This window comes from Artemia sp. Qi Xiang Cuo, chromosome 17 (assembly GCF_049724085.1).
Source record: "Artemia sp. Qi Xiang Cuo chromosome 17, ASM4972408v1, whole genome shotgun sequence".
Lineage (NCBI taxonomy): Eukaryota > Metazoa > Arthropoda > Branchiopoda > Anostraca > Artemiidae > Artemia > Artemia sp. Qi Xiang Cuo.
Window position 1 is genome coordinate 15,855,419 of NC_142810.1, and position 17,861 is coordinate 15,873,279.

General features: G+C 36.0%; 1 protein-coding gene across 1 annotated transcript in view; it reads left to right on the top strand.

Moving 5' to 3' along the window:
* The window catches only part of LOC148941946 (uncharacterized), a 161,808-nt gene that overhangs the window by 133,544 nt on the left and 10,403 nt on the right, over nucleotides 1-17,861 (top strand). Inside the window, exon 6 of the mRNA XM_089103405.1 lies at nucleotides 871-1,076. Within this exon, the coding sequence (XP_088959531.1) occupies nucleotides 871-1,071 (201 nt within the window). The 3' untranslated portion in view covers nucleotides 1,072-1,076. The remainder of the gene's footprint in view (nucleotides 1-870; nucleotides 1,077-17,861) is intronic.

Below are 17,861 nucleotides of genomic sequence, written 5' to 3' on the forward strand. Positions count from 1 at the left end.
ACACCGGAAGAAAGTTGTGGTCTCCAAAATCTCCTTAAAAATAAATGTCTGTAGCTACGAAAGTTAGATAGAAATCTTTAATGTTTGTCAATATTAAATGTCAGTGACACTTCGGGAAGTCCAGTTTTCTTTTGGGGATATTTCGGGAATCCTCGTATTTTTCGGCGACAGTGAAAGCACTGGTTCATATTATACTATGGAATATTTTTAGTGACAATGGGATGTATCACAGAAGAAAAAGAACAATCATTGTCTCTTGGTTACGAGTATGAAAATATGTGCCCGAAACACACTCTTGATATTTCATAATGTACATCCGCTGCATGTTTTACTACAAAATTTTCAATGATGCCAAAACAGAAACAAAAGTTCAAAAGAATTTCCAGATTTTTTTTTTTATATTTGTCTTTTTTATATGAATTTCACTAGAGAAAAGAAGCGGTTACACACTAAATAAAGAATTACTAAAATATCTTCTATCTTCACTGCCTTTTCTCATTTAGGCATATGGCATAAATGTTCGGAGATAGTCGTTACAATGACGATATCAGGGGGGGGGGTCAAGGAAAGAGTAAAAAATGTGAACAGTCTGATTGGTTGAGTGGAAAATACCTCTGGGATGTCATCGTGTAGAATACGGGGACGAGTTTCGTTTGAATTACAAATGGGAGCTATGTGCATCTCGTTTGACCAATTACAGTTTTTTTGTTTTTTTTTTTAACTGCATGAATGTTACAACAGGATAGAAAATTGGGCAGGAAAGGAGAAAAACAACACTTTTTTTTAGGCTAAGCGACCTTGTAGACATGACGGAACACCGTTTTCCCTGTTTTTGTGAACTTACCATAATCCGTTTCTGTCATCTTTTAGGAGCATCGGTCCAGATCATACGGATCCCTTGCAAGTTTACACATAGATGGCGAAGGCTCCTTCAGAGAAGATGATAAAAAGGAGCGGGAGTTGCGGCAGTTGGTTCATGAACTTGATTTGTCCAGTGATGAGCTCGAGAGGATAGAAGTGTCCCCTGAGGTGTATAAACAGGTCAAAAGTATACGCCCTCAACAACGGTAGCCCAAGTAAGATAATTTACTTGTTACTTCTTAAAAATTTATGGTGTGTGACGGATACTACAAGCGTAAAAAAGTGGATGATTTAATATACCCAAGCCAGTTTTGCCATAAAGAAAACGAACAATTTCGGTGTAGTAGATAATCCATAATTTTGTCTTGAAAGGAAGGGTTGCTGTATTTTTTTTATGAGGTAAAAAATGAGAAAGCTTTACCCAAAAAATATGTCCAAACTATTTTTCATCATGATGAAACAATGCATGTTAAGTTTTTTTTTTTTATGGAAAAGTGGGACCAGAAGCAACTTATGAGGTTCCTCTCGTATTGGCTGTTCTTTCCATGGTTATGCTATTTATTTCAGTGGATGAAATAATATTCCCTAGAAAACAGATGGCATTATCTGACAATTTCTTCAGAACTGAGTTAGAAAGTGAGAAAGACTTGCTTGATGGGCCTTAATTAACTTGTAATATTTACAGAGGTATAAAACTGAGGCAAACATTGTTGTCAATATAGCTAAATAACTTCTTATATATATTTTATGCGATTATTTAATATCATCTTATAACGTTTAGTTACTATTCCATTATTTATTCTTTTTTGTGATCTATTATTATTGTTTCTTTAATTACTATTTTATTATTAAATATTCTACTATATATCAGAATAATGTGATGTGATTTAGCTACTCAGTATAGCATTTACATATTTATTTTCATTAAAACAACAATTCCCGAGAAAAGTTTAAAAACGTATTTTGCAACCTTCTGACAAAATTATAAATCCCGTATATACCCTTTTATGTTGGACATGGTGACACTAGAAACATATTGACATAATGGCCTTTTGTAATGTAAAAGTACTATATATAAGAGAATAGTGTTAAAAGACGGAAATATTAAGGTTTAACATTATTACCATAATTGAAGGAATAAATGGATTGCCAATAGCTGGCTCACAAGCTTGAGGTAAATATTCCACGAACAGTTTTACCATAATTAACGTTATTACCATTATTACTGAACCTTATTACCATAATTAAGGGAATAAATGGATTGCCAATAACTGGCTCAAAAGCTTGAGGTATATATTCCACGAGCAGTTTTACCATAATTAACGTTATTACCACAATTACCATTATTGCCGAACGTTATAGCCATAAATAAAGGAATAAATGGATTGCCAATAACTGGCTCAAAAGCTTGAGGTTATATTCCACGAGCTGTTTTACCATAATTAACGTTAATACCATAATTACCATTATTACCGAACGTTATTACCATAATTAAAGGAATAAATGGATTGCCAATAACTGGCTCAAAAGCTTGAGGTATATATTCCTCAAACTGTTCCTAAGAACAGTTTTTGGTACTCATTTGAATGGGTCTTATATCGATGAATAAACTATACAAAACTATAATTCATCCGTACTTTTTAGCAAGGCCGTATCCAGGGGGGGTTACCCGGTTTGAAGCCCCCCCCCCCGAAATTTTTGACCGAGTCGAAAATTAGTAAAACCTAGGTAAAAATCAGGAAAATTAGTCGAAAACTGAGTCAAAAATTAGTAACCCCCCCCCACCCCCGAAAAAAAATCCTGGATCCGCCCTTGCTTTTTAGGGTGTAGGCCAAAGAGTATGGGTAACTCACAAGAGTGGAAACTAGTGCAAGGTCTTGTAAAGAAATCAAAAATCCCATCTACGGTTGGGTTTTTCTTGAAATTTGTTGATAAGGAGAGATTAGAGCGATAAGTGTACCCAACTCTTGGGGTGTGGTAAAAAAAAAAACTATATAGACCGTTAGATAACACATTCTCCATTGATTTTTACTTTTGGGGTTGTTTTTTTTTTTGTTAGTAAGAAAACTCTGCTTTAGGGCTATATTTTTCACATTATCGAGAAAACGACTGCTAAGACGCATGAGGAGAAATCTCCTGACCTCCTTGGTGCAGCATTACTATCATAAGTTGCTAGAAATAATGTATTTTGATAATCCAGCTGAGGCTAAACAAGATGTTCTTGAATGAGGGGGGGAAATGCCATAAGAAAAGATTTAAAGAGAGCAGGAACTTCAGGAGACGGGATAAAAGTGTATTTCTAAGCAAAATAGAATTGGAAATTCAGGTCTGCGGATCTGCCTGCCTCATTCAGCCTATGCCGGGAAAAGTTTCTGTAGTAGTAGCGTTGTGTCTGCTCACTCAGGCTGGCGCTGAGATGATTTTCCGTAGTAGTAGTAGTAGTAGCAATAAAAGAGAAAATAAACGGAAAAAAGCTGTCTCTTATCTTGTCTGTATTATTTTCCCTGGAAAACTCAAGAAGAGAAGGTTAAACAAGATGTCTGATCGACATTTTGAGTTAGCTGTTTTTTTTAATTCTCTGTGATTGCTCAATTTTGCATGGGAGGGGGGGGGCGGGTTCTGCCGGTGAAAACGCCGGCCTCCGGTGATTGATAACGTACAGCATTAGGGAGGGAAGAAACAGATAAAAGAAGTATTTAACAACAGTGTTGCAGCGTTGCATCGATCATCGTTGGATTGAAAAAAAGAAATAAAAAAGAAATAACGGCATAAAAAAAAAATCAGAGACGAACGCGGATAAACAGAATAAGTGCAGCTATACTTAACGTAAGATTCTAAACGTTAACCTATGCTTACACGTAATAATTAAGATCTATTAATAACATAATCATTTATTAAATGTTACGTATTATGCAAAATTATTAAAAGAATTTATTACTATTAATAATTTCACATATTAAACACTAAATAAAATTAAGCGTAATAACAATTAAATTTAAAATTAAACTTGAATATCAACGAAGTTTCTTAAACTTTTTTTTTAATCAGATTTGAATTTATGATTCAGTTTGTAATTAAAACTTACAATATGTAAACATAGAAAATTAACTATAATTAAACATTATGATTAGCTTTTGAATATTCAATATTGGTTAAATACTCTGGGTTGTTTCAAAGTATTACATCAGCTTATTCCAATTGAAGTAGTTCTGTTCATTAGTTGTCATCGAATAATTCAATAGGTTTTGCAACATTAGTTTTTCCATCTCGTTTACATTTGGTTATATCTAACTTCCAAGAAACTATGTGTTCTTTGATTCGAGTTTCGCAATTTGGAAAATTTGCAAAGATAATAGTTATTTGTGAACGAAATTCTGCCAAGAAAAAAACAGGTTTTGTTTCGAAATACCTTTTTTAACAACTCATAGAGGGCTTCTTTATTATTTGCAGAAAGAATCATAATAAAAACTGAGAAGAAAAAATAAATACGTTTTCGTCAGTTTCAAAGAGTATGAGAATATTATAAGAGTGGAAACTAGCGCGTTAGCGCAAGCGTAGAAGAGAAAAATCACTAAGGCCATCGTCTGGCGACATTGTTTCACCCTAAACTGCTGCATACCCTTGTTTTCAGGTAGTTTAAAATCTAGTCAAGCGTAAAAAGTAGAACTTTGTCCCCACTCAAACTCTGTCATCTAACCCACTTAACATGAAAAAATTTCTCAAGGAAGCCTAGGTGTTTTGTTTTCACAATTATTTGTGAAAACAAGAACGAAAAATTTGAAAATAAACACAACAGTTAGTATTTTTGCTTCGGTCTGCAGTTGGGATGAAGGGGGGCATTCTCCACTCTACCTGTTGATATTTTTTTTTGTATTTTGCTTAAAATAGGTTGACTTTACACCTTTCTGGGTAAAGTTCTACCAAATCATATTATTGAGTTAGAAATAAAGTGAATACACCATTCGATGCCTTTTTTTATTCTGATAACGAATATAATAATCATTTCTATCGGAAATGAATTTCAGCACCCCCCTATATATACCTAACCGATAGAAATGATTATTATATTCGTAATCAGCATAAAAAAAGGCATCGAATGGTGTATTCACTTTTGTCCTAACTCAATAATATGATATGGTAGAACTTAACCCCTTTCTGAATTCCACTCTACTCCGAAGTGCCTCCCTTCGAAATACGTCATTTGTATGTGCCTGTTCAATTGTTTCTGGTACTGACATGGTAACGTCTGAAATTAACCCTCATGCTTGCAGCGGTAGCTGCAACCTAGTAAAGAGCGAACCACCGCCCATAGTAACCGAAAGTTAAAAAACGTGTTTTGAAAAAAAATATGCCTTGTGAAAAAAATTGCCATGTAACACTGATTCATGAATGGTAAATGTTATGTTGATGCGTTTAAAAAGTAAGAGTTAATTGCAAAAAGAAATTGAAGGTGATTTAACAAAGAAGCCTGAAACCCCTTGAAACAAGCGTCAAATCAAAATGGAAAATTGCACCATTAGAATCAGCATGGTTGAAAACCTTGAAGAGGGAAATTATAGTACCTCCCCTAGATTAATAGGAAGAATTCCTTTTTTGCATGGGTGGCACTGATCTGTCTCCCTTTTTTTCGTTATTTTTTCTACCAAGGCTAGGGGGTGACCGGAACATCATAGAAAGGTGTGTAATAGCTCATTAGAACGTAAATTACATTTGCTAGTGCCCTTTTTAAGTGACCAAAATGATTGGAGGGCAACCAGCCCCCCCTCCCCAGAAGGCCCCTCACCCCAAAATCGTTCAATTATGATTTTGAGATAGCCATTTTGTTCAAAATGGTTCAAAGGTCAAAATCTGTGGTTTTGGTGATGATATTACCCCCCATAGTCCCTGGGGAAAAGGTTGTACACTGTATCAGTAACCGATGTATTTATTTGACGCGTATCGGTATGAGCGTATTGTTATTGGGCGTATTGGTATCGCAGGTATCTAGATAGATTTTTAATAGCTCATATAAAGTATTTTTCTCATATCTACGTCCAGAGGCGTAATTTCGTCAAAATCCGGGGGGGGGGGCCAAATCTTGAGCCACTTTTCCCAAATCAAGTTAAAATAACAGTGAAAACTGAAAAATTAGCCATATATTATCATAAAGACTAAGATATACTAAAGAAAACTAATTTACTTATATGAATACTCGAACCGTGCGGATTTAGCATAGTTTGACAAGATTTTTTGCAGAAACTAAATTTCTGCTGGGGGGCTAAATAAGGTCGGAGGGAGGGGGGCAAACCTGGGTCTGGAGGAGGCAGTTACCCGCCCCCCCCCCTGCCCCATAAAGAATTACGCCCCTTTTTACGTCCTTCCTATAAATTCCACCATCAGCAATTTCCAAATGGCACTAAAAACAGCACTTTGGGTCCCATGTCTCAAGTGGAAAAGCTGGGGCTAGTGGGCTACCAGTACTCTTTACAGTGACCTTTAATTGCTCATTTGAAAGCTATTTTTCATATCTATGTGATGTTTATCAATTCTACCATCCGTAAGTGTGATATAGCACTAAAAACAACACTTTTGATGTTACTTCTTAAGTAAAAAAGCTTGGAAGTATAAAACTACATCATCAGTGTAATAATTACGGTTCAAAACCCTTAACCGGAGGTTTTTCAAGCGCCCCTCCCGTATTTTCCTCCTCCAAGCCCCCTCAATAAGCTACGGAATTCAGAAACATGAACTAATATATCAAATTAGATTATTAGAGGTTTGGTTCTGTTGGTAAAGCGTTCGACTTCAAATTAAAGTGACTTGCGCTCGACTCTTGCTTGTTTTTTTTTCAATCAAGGCTTTCCCCCTTCTATACGATCATTTTCAGAAAATTTTACTATTTTTATGAGTGCAATATCCTCATTTTTTAGCGCACGTCCCAAAAAAGCGTTACAGCAAGTATTATGATTCACAATGGAATAGGGTTCACTTAGTCCATATTCGGCAACGACATTCTGAGTAGATTTCTAAATCTATACCACAATGAGTGGCATAATATTGTCAAAAGCCTGTGGGGGCGGGGTCAACGTTGGAGACAGTTTTCCCAAATCAAGCGAAAATGACAGAAAACTGAAAAAACGAGCCGTATAGTAATAAAAAAGGTAAAGATGTACTAAAGAAAAATTACCTGTTTCAGTGAATGCTTGAATTATGCAGGCTTATCTTAGTTTTGACAACATTTTTGGAGAAACTAAATTTAAGATGGGAGGGGTGGGGAGGTATGGGGTCTTGAGGAAAACTGAGGCCTGGGATGGGAAGTTTCCCCCTCTGCCCCATAGCAAATTACGCCCCAAACCCCAATCCCCTACCACTTAGTGGTTGGAGAAGTGTAGACATGGGGTTCTGGAACCACTCAAAGTTGAATATTAAAAGAAGGATTACTTATTGTTATACTTACCTATTCAAATTATTTATTCGGTGATTCCTCCGTAATATTCTCTCCATAAGCAAGATTGTGCATCCAAAGAGGAAGAAAAACAAATAAAATACTTCTCTAGGAGAATTCAGGAAATTCTTCCCAAAATTTGTGAAAGAAAAACAAACTTAGTTTATAATACCATATATCGTACCTACACTAGATATGATTATTTTTTGAAATTTCCATTCATTTTTGAATAATGAGTGATATTTTTTTTAGGGACAGGTCACATAAATCCCTAAGGCTAAAGGCACATTTCTGTTTAGCTAGCAAAATGTCGATTTTCCGCAAGTATGTTGATACATGAACCTGTCCGCTCAGTTAAGCTTTTTTGTCGTAGCTACTCGCCTGGAGCTACTTTCTTAAATGCTACTAAATTTAATTTTTAAAACAAAGAATTAAATATCTATGACAAAAGAAACGACACAATGTTTTGATTTTTTTTCTCACTCTAAACCTTTTTTTTCCTTCAATTCTTTTACGGCTTCTTAGTTCTGCTCCTAAATAAGGGTTGAGATGTCTTATCTCCCCTAGAGTGGAGGTGATTAGAAATTATAAAAAAAAAAAAGTTTTCAACTGAAACTAAGGACGGACCAACACTAAAACTTAAAACGAACAGAAATTATTCCGTATAAACAAAAGAGGTCATAGCAGTGTTATTTCTAAATGATATTTTAATCAAAAACGAGCATAGATTAATTAAAAAAACAAAGTTTTTCCCAGAGAAGTAAAGAGCGAAGTTGAAACTTTAAACGAATAAAAATTATTACTTCACAGCCTATTTAACATATATCAATAAAACTACTCCAAATTAAACAACTGGTGTTATTTCTCCATGTTTGTACCATTATAGAAAACTAGATCTTTACTGAAAACGCAAAACAATACAGGATTTTTGGTACGGTACAAGTAAACTTTTTAAAAACACTTTTAAGAGGATAAAAGTAAAGTATTTCAAGATAGTTGCTTTATTTTTTTTTTTCGTTTGATTTGGCGTCTCTTCTGAACAATGAGCTAAGTTCAATGATTGACTGTCGTTTTGGATCTACTTTCATGATTATTTTTTATACGAGTTCGAAGTGTCACTACAGACTCACTTTAGAATTTTTATCGCAATTTAAGATTCTCCGTTTTATAGAGAGAAATAACTGGATTTCCAGAGTTCTTATTACGGTTGATATGTTCTTCATTTCATGTAATATTAGGTGAGACCAAGATGTTACACCTGATAAATCAATCCATTATTTTGTATGCTGTGTAATCACTTTAAACTTAAAATTTTTATGCCTGAATTCAGAAAACAATTTTAATTGTGTGCAGAAAGTTATTGATATCACTGCTCGTAAAGTTCTATAAAGAACATTAAAGATTAGTCTTTTTTTTTATGGCTACACATCCAATCTTGACTTCTCAGTTTGTATTCTTGTTTTTTATGTATGGCTTTTGTCTTTCCAGTGAAGAGATAGTTTTCTGTATTCTTACGAACACAGGGAAAAATCACCAGCTTATTTATTTGCATTAGTTTTATTGATATATCTTAGATAGGCTGTGAAGTAATAATTTTTGTTCGTCTTAAGTTTCAACTTCGCTCTTTACTTCCATCAGAAAACCCTTCTTTTTTAATTAATTTCGAACAGGAAAGAGTGTGAGGATCATTCTTTTGAATGGAACAGGTACGGCTTGCAAAAGTGACTAAAGGCCCAGCCTCTCCCCTCAAATTCTTATCTACTCTATTGTTTTGCAAGAATTCCTTGTTATTTTATATCTCACCTGCTTTTGCTTATGGACATGCGCACCTGTTACTTAATCCGCCCCGGAAACAAGTTCCTGCGTAAGTTGATGATGCATTCAGCGTAGAAAAATAGAATCGGATGTTGAATGTACACAGAAAAAATACTTCTTAAGAATCTTGTAACTCAAACTGTTTGCACGTTTTACCGGCTTAAAATCTAAGACAGAAGAGCTGATCATTTGGGCACTCTTGAAACAAGAAATAATGTGATTGACTACGAAAATGTCATTGATTAACCCATATGAGCCAACAGTGGTGTCAACCCCAAAGCATTCTAGGGGGGCGGATTGGTACTGTTGCATTATGCGGGCACTGCTATATATTATACAAGGAAACCAGTCACGAGACCCGTCAAACAGCCTATTTGCAAGAGACCGCTAAAGATAAATGATTGCAAAGCCGTGGTTCCTAAATGAGTTACAATATTTAAACGATTGTTTTTTTGAGTTTAAGGGGGGGAAAGGTACGTAGGTTTGGTTACGTATTTAATATATGGTATGCTCTACCCCCCCCCTCCCTAATATGCAAATATATAGCCCAAATTCGTTTATAAAGCATTATATATTCATCTTTTTTTTTGTTTCACAAGCATTAACCAAACTTGACTTCTTCAGCAGTGCCCGCATAATGTACCAGTCCCGGGGGAGTTTCCAAAATGTATGGGGAGGGGTAATTTTTTCCCTTTTTCGATGGGAGTACCAAAATATTTTAAAATGAAAATACCGAAAAAGGTATTTTTCAAAATCTGGAAGGGTCGGCAAAAAATCTGGGGGCAAATCATATGAAATAAGCTCAATGTTATTGTTATAGCTTGCAGGAGAAACTGCCATTTATCTGCCGCTGACCCGATTAAAATATATTGTTTTTGTTTTTAACGAAAAACCTAATTATCATTTGTTTTTCCTAAAACTTAAGCCGTCATTGAACATATATGCTCAAAAACATTTCAAATAAGATGGAAATAGTTACGAAGTTTTGGCTATTAAGTGACCCGGGGATGATGGTGCTGTCAAATATGTACTATGAAATAGGTCAAAATTGTCCATTTGCTTCAAAAACAACGAATTAATCACATTCAGAGTGACCATTCACTCTCCGCCCCTGCTGTAATCTTGGAGTGTCACTTCCACCTTGCGTGGTATTTTTCAACCACACCATGGCTTTTCGCATCACCTAATGGCACACTTCCATCCCGGGTTTCGTGTGTCATCTGGTTTAACAGGATTTTGGAAAGTAGGCAGCCCTTCATCCCTTGGTTGTTGGTCTAAAAGTAGCGTAAAGGTGGCAACAGAATTTTCAAAATATTGGGTATTACTGTCGAAGCAAATTACATGGATCAAGCAAAATACATATATGTATTGTTGTACGAGCCTAAACGGCCTATCTGACATGTCTTTCAAACGAGTCTTGGATGTTTATACGTTTCACTGGTCGTATTTATAAAAACATGTTTACTTCTAGAGAGATGGATTAAGATTGCGGCAAAATTAAGTACTGCTACACGTACTTGTACCACAAGGGTGAATGGGTCGAAATCTTCATGATTTGACCTTCAATTTCCTACATTTTTAAAATAAAGTGCTCGAGGGGTTGCTCTGTCTCTGTCTTTCTCTCTCTCTGTCTCTCTCTCTCTCTCTCTCTCTCTCTCTCTCTCTCTCTCTCTCTCTCTCTCTCTCTCTCTCTCTCTCTCAGTGTACACCGGGTGGCATGAGCCAAGCGATGCGGAACTGTGTCGTAGTACACATAGCGTTCCGAAATCTGCATCAGGTGGTGGAAAGTCAGCCCCCTCGTATTTGCTTCTATTTTTCTTAAGGTTGGAGCCACCAAAACGGGTACTGTTGTATTAGCTGGTTCACGCGCAAAATAGATGCTAAAGGAAACCTAGTCAAACGGGTATCTTTCAGAATAAAATTGGATCGCAAACCGTCGTTTGTCATTCCGTTTACAATATTTAAACTATTGTTTAACGGAGTTTAGGGGAAAAAATTACCTAGGTTAGATTAGGTTACGTATTTAATATGCTATGCTTTACGCCCCACCTCCCCCCCCCCCTAATGTGCAAACATATAGCCCAAATTTGTTTCTAAGCTATTATATTTTCATAATATTTTGTTTTATTTCATTAGCATTAACCAAAAATGACTTCTCGCGTGTGTACCAGCTAATGCAACAGTACCCCAAAATGTTAATCCCCCTGAATAAATTCGTACGTGAGAGACTGCTGCCACAAAGCCTACCTAACTTCATCGTATATACTATGCACAAACCAAAACCACGTGGTATGACCTAATTTAGTAACACACATTAATTTTTGGAAATCCCCTCATTTAAATTCACGAACTGTATTTCCCACGATAAGTTTAAAACCGTTGTTCAGTTTCCTGTAAAATTGCCGACACTTAGGCCTAGGAATACGCCCTTTTGTTTTTAGAATGACAATAGACGGTATAAAATACAAGTGACATTGAACGCTGCCAACGAAAAAGTTTTAAGAACCCCCCCCTCCCTTGTAAGTGCCTTACTCCGGCCATTTGTTGCAAGGCTATTAGAACACAATTTTCATACCTGTTCGAGGAATTGCAGGAAAACTGACACTCAAATACCTAATAGCATACGCAAGGAGGCCCCGGGGCCGAGATCATCCCCCGAGGTCACAGAATTAGCCGAATTTTTGGGCTTTTCTTATTCGAACTATCCGCTAAATCCGTCCCCCTAAAGAAGAGAAAATGCGTACGTACCCAGGGTTGCCACCACACCAAAAAATTTCGTAACGTCCAAACTCTTTAAAACGTAAGTTTTTCGTAACTTTTGATAGGAAAGTCTCTTTTCAAGGCAGGGTGCCTTAATATCGCAATCAAGAGCGGTACTTAAAAGGGGGAGGGGATATTTGTTGCCTGTATAATTTGAAAAATATGTTTTTACGGAATCTCATTAAAAATCCTCCCTCCAACTTTTAAAAGGTGCCTAAAAAGTATACAATAATAACAATTCATGCTTCTTTATCTTAAGGAAATTCCTATTTATTCAACTGTAAGTGTTGCTTCCAGTCTACCTGCACAACAGAAAGACCCCCCCTCCCCGATGTGTGTATATAACCCCAGGCTACTATTTTGCTTATTTTGTTGCTGTTATTTTTAATTGTCATTATTGGTATTTTAAACCGAAAGTTGATGAGCAATACGTACAAGATAAAAGGCAAATCAATAAACACAGGTTAATTTAGAGTTTTTCAGAAAAGAAGATAACCAACTAGATTTTTTTATTGTTAAATTTCAAAAAAAAAACGATCTTAATAAATCCACCTTCTTAAAAAGACCCAAAAAATCATTTCAATTACTCCCTTCCCGTCTAACATTTTAGATTGACACGGTCCCAGTCTCATCTCCTCCATCTCACAGTCTACGAAGGTACGTAACGTACCTTCGTAGACTGTGATTTTTTTTATATGTAAATATATAAAAATAAAGGACAACGTGACTTCTGGATTTTTTAACTACTGTACTAAAGATGACCAGAATGTTCGGTCATAATATTTCTAAAAAAGAGAAATAAGGAAATGGTACATCTTGGAAGAACAGAAAAATTCAAAATTTCCAATGAGCCAAATGCCCTTTTTACTAAATATTTGGGATGGTTTAAAAGCTTTACAGTTTAAAAAAAACAAAAAATCGAAACACGACTGCTTCAGGCTTGAAGCTTAACCCAAAGCTGTGTTCATTGGCATGAAAACAATCACAATATGGGAATGAGAGTTCCTAAGTCACGGATAAATACCGTTCACGATAATTATCAGAGCCTGTATTATTCCAAACCGGGTTAAAGGACTAGACAGTCCAGGGACGTACGCAAGGGATCCTTGGGGCCTGGACTCCCCCAATATCGAAAGTTCTCTGAACTTCCAGAGACTTCTAGTTCAAATTATCCATTTTCTCATTTTTACCCAACCCCGACAAGAAAAATCTTTCGTAAGCGCCTTGGACAAACGTAACGTTATCAGACTAAAAATGACCATACTTATTCAAATCAAGCATAGTTTTCCCACAACATATTCCAATACCACAATAATGCTTACAACAATAAGAAGCTTTTTAAAAAGTACGAAAGAACTTTAGCGTAAAGAACGAGGTGTTGAGGAAGAGGCAAGCCCCTTTATATAGGTAATAATTTCTGTTCCTTTTTAAGTTTTAATGTTACTCCTTACTTTCAGTTGAAAAAAAACTGTTTTTTTTATTTAATCTGAATTAGAATCAAACAGTTCGTGGTAACGAACTGTAAGTAAGGAGCGACCCGGCTCAATGGTAACCGAAACTCTAGAAAACGGGGTATTTTGATATAAATAGATACATCAAAAGAATCAGATTTTAATGCTGAATTCAAATATATAAATTTCATCAAGTTTAATCCTACCAATCAAAAGCTAAGTGCCTGAGAAAATTTGGCTGATTTTTGAAAATAGGGGGAAATACCCCCTAAAAGTTATAGAACCTTAATGAAAATTACACCATCATATTCCGCTTATCAGAAAACCCTACTGGAGAGGTTTCAAGCTCCCATCTACAAAAATGTGGAATTTTGCATTTTTTGCCAAAAGAAAGATCACGGGTGCGTGTTTATTTGTTTTTTGTTGTTTTTTTTCCCAGGGATGATCGTTTCAACCCAGTTGTCCTATAATATCGTAGGAGGGCTTGTTGGAATGGAAATTGAAAGTTTTAGTGCCCTTCTTAATTGACCAAAAAAATGGGGTGCAGCTAGGCCCCCTCCCACGCTAATTTTTTTCCCAAAGTCACCTGCTCAAAATTTTGAGATAGCCATTATGTTCAGCATGTTCGAAAATATTATAAGTATGTCTTTTAGGATGACTTAATCCCCGAAGTTCCCGGGGGAGGGCTGAAAGTTATGAACTTTACCCAATGTTAACATATAGTATTGGTTATTTGGAAGTATACAGACGTTTTCAGGGGAGATTTTTCCTGGTAGTGGGGGGGGGGGGGTCGGGGGGTATGTAGGAGGATCTTTACAGGAAGGAAGTTTTCATGGGGGAAGGGACATTGCTATGAAGGGGACGCCGGACTTCCCAGCATTATTTAAAAAAAGATCAGAAATTTAATATAAAAAAACAAGTATTTCAACTGCAACAGCAGCAACTTCGAAACTTTAAACGAACAGAAAATATTACATATATAATTGGGTTCACCCCGTAGTCAATGCCTCGCTCTTTAAGCCAAAGATTTTTAGTACTTTCATAAGAGCTATTTATTCTAATTAACGGCCTTTGTGATTAAGCGGTCATTTTTAAAGAATTGGAACAAAATTCGAACTTTCTCTTAAAGAGCAAGGTATTGACTAGGGGGCGAACCCCCTAATAAACGTATTAAAAATATATGAATATAGAAGTTCGTTACGTAAGTTAATTCGTAAGTTACGTATATTTATTACTAATAAAAACATTCGTAATTAAAATTAAACAAGTTTCGAGAAAGCCATTTAACCAAATAAAAATAAATTAATATGAAAATTTTGTTTTAATTATTCATGTACGGTGAGCCAAGATCAAAACCTGCATTTATTCAAAAACGTTCAAAAATTAAATAAAAAAAACAAGTTTTTAAACTTAAAGTAAGGAGCGACATTAAAACATAAAACGAACATAAATTATTCCGTATATGAAAGGGACTGTCCCCTCATCAACGACTCTCTCTTTACGATAAATTTATACTCTTTCTCAAAAATCTGTTTTATTAAACAATAAAAAACTTGAGCGTAAAGAGCGAGGCGTTGAGGAGGGGACAGTCCCTTTCATATACGGAATAATTTCTGTTCGTTTAAAAGCTATTAAAGGATGCCCTGTTTAGAATTGGCCTCCCTCATTTGTTTGTGAGGTTGATAGTGAGTGTGTATATTTGTGTGAGTGGAATCGTGCTAGTTGGTAACAGGTTTTCTAAGTTTTTTAATATTAGGCTGGGTGTAAAACAAGGCAGCACTCTTTCTCCTAAATTGTTTAATATTTTTATAAATGATGTTGTTGATTATCTAGAGAATAGATGGGCTCCGAATGTTAGTCTAGGGACCCATAAACTATCACTACTATTATTTGCAGATGAAATTGCTTTGGTGGCTAGTACACCGCAAGATCTGCAGACGCTTTTGAGTCTTATTAAATAAAAAAACAAGTTTTTTAAACTGAAAGTAAGGAGCGGCATTAAAACTTAAAACAAACAGAAATTAATGCGTATAGGAAAGGGGTTGTCCCCTCCTCAACGCCTCACTCTTTACGCTAAAGTTTTTTATTGTTTAAAAAAAAATAGAGTTGTGAGAAAGTCAAACTTTAGCGTAAAGAGTAAGGCGTTGAGGAGGGGACAGCCCCTTTCATATACGGAATAATTTCTGTTCGTTTTAAGTTTTAATGTCACTCCTTACTTTCAGTTAAAAAAACTTGTTTTTTTTTATTTAATTTTTGAACGTTTTTGCATAGATGCAGGTTTTGATCTTGGCTCACAGTACATGAATAATTAAAACAAAAATTTCATATTAATTTACTTTTATTTGGTTAAATGGCTTTCTCGAAACTTGTTTCATTTTATTTACGAACGTTTTTATTAGTAATAAATATACGTAAATTACGAATTAACTTACGTAACGAACTTCTATATTCATATATTTTTAATACGTATATTAGGGGTTTCGCCCCCTAGTCAATACCTCGCTTTTTAAGCGAAAGTTTGGATTTTGTTCCAATTATTTCAAAATGACTTCTTAGTCAGAAAAGCCGTTAATTAGAATAATAGCTCTTATGAAAGTACTAAAAAATCTCTAAGAGTGAGGTATTGACTAGGGGGTGAACCCAATCATATATGTAATATTTTCTGTTCGTTTAAAGTTTTGATGTTGTTGCTGTTGCAGTTGAAAAACTTGTTTTTTTCTATTTAATTTCTGATCTTTTTTTAAATAATGCTGGGAAGTCCGGCGTCCCCTTCATAGCAATGTCCCTTCCCCCATGAAAACTTCCTTCATGGAAAGATCCTCCTACATAACCCACGACCTCCGTCACGTACGCAGGAATTTGTTTCGGGGGGGCCCAATTTGTTTCGGGGGGGGGCCAAATCCTTCAAACCCATTATTCTGTGAGAAAAATCAGAAAATTCTGGGAAAATGAAAAAAATCGTGAGATTTGGGGGGGGGCGGGCCTGGCGCCCCCCCCCCCCTGCGTACGTCCCTGCCCGACCCCCCCCCCCCTGCGTACGTCCCTGCCCGACCCCCCCCCTGCGTACGTCCCTGCCCGACCCCCCCCCCCCCCCTGCGTACGTCCCTGCCCGACCCCGTCCCCCACTACCATGAAAAATCTCCCCTGAAAACGTCTGTACTGTATACTTCCCAATAACCAATACTATATGTTAACATTGGGTAAAGTTCATAACTTTCAGCCCTCCTCCCGGGAACTTTGGGGGATTAAGTCATCCTAAAAGACATACTTATAATATTTTCGAACATGCTGAACAAAATGGCTATCTCAAAATTTTGATCAGGTGACATTGGGAAAACAATGAGCGTGGGAGGGGGTCTAGCTGCCCTCCATTTTTTTTGGTCACTTAAAAAGGGCACTAGAACTTTTAATTTCCATTCCAATGAGCCCTCCCACGATATTCTAGGACCACTGGGTCTATACGATCACCCCTGGGAAAAAAAAAAAAAAAATAACACGCACTCGTGATCTTTATTATGGCAAAAAAAAAAATGGAAAAATCCACATTTTTGTAGATAGGAGCTTGAAAACTCTACAGTAGGGTTTTCTGATACGCGGAATATAATGGTGTGCTTTTCATTAAGGTTCTATAACTTTTAGGGGGTCTTTCCCCCTTTTTTTGAAAATCAGCCAAATTTAATCAGGCGCCTAACTTTTGATGGGTAGGATTAAACTTGATGAAACTTATATATTTGAAATCAGCATTAAAATCCAATTCCTTTGATGTATCTATTTGTATTAAAATACCGTTTTCTAGTGTTTCGGTTACCATTGAGCCGGGTCCCCATAACCAATACTATATGTTAACATTGGGTAAAGTTCATAACTTTCAGTCCTCCTCCTGAGGGCTTCGAGGGATTAAGTCATCCTAAAAGACATATTTATAATATTTTCGACCATGCTGAACAAAATGGCTATCTCAAAATTTTGATCGGGTGACTTTGGGAAAAAATGAGCGTGGGAGGGGGCCTAGTTGCCCTCCATTTTTTTTGTCACTTAAAAAGGGCACTAGAACTTTTAATTTCCGTTCGAATGAGCCCTCCTACGATATTCTAGGACAACTGGGTCGATACGATCACCCCTGGGAAAAAAAAACAAAAAAAAACAAACAAACAAATAAACACGCACCCGTGATATTTCTTCTGGCAAAAAATGCAAAATTCCTCATTTTTGTAGATAGGAGCTTGGAACCTCTACAGTAGGGTTCTCTGATACGCTGAATATGATGGTGTGATTTTCATTAAGGTTCTATAACTTTTAGGAGGTCTTCCCCCCTTTTTTCGAAAATCAGCCAAATTTTCTCAGCCGCGTAACTGTTGATATGTACAATTAAACTTGATGAAACTTATATATTTGAAATCAGCATAAAAATCTGATTCTTTTGATGTATTTATTGGTATCAAAATTCCGTTTTCTAGAGTTTTGGTTACCATTGAGCCGGATTGCTCCTTACTTACAATTCGTTACCACGAACTGTTTGATAGATGATTATTTGCAGATAAAAAAAAACT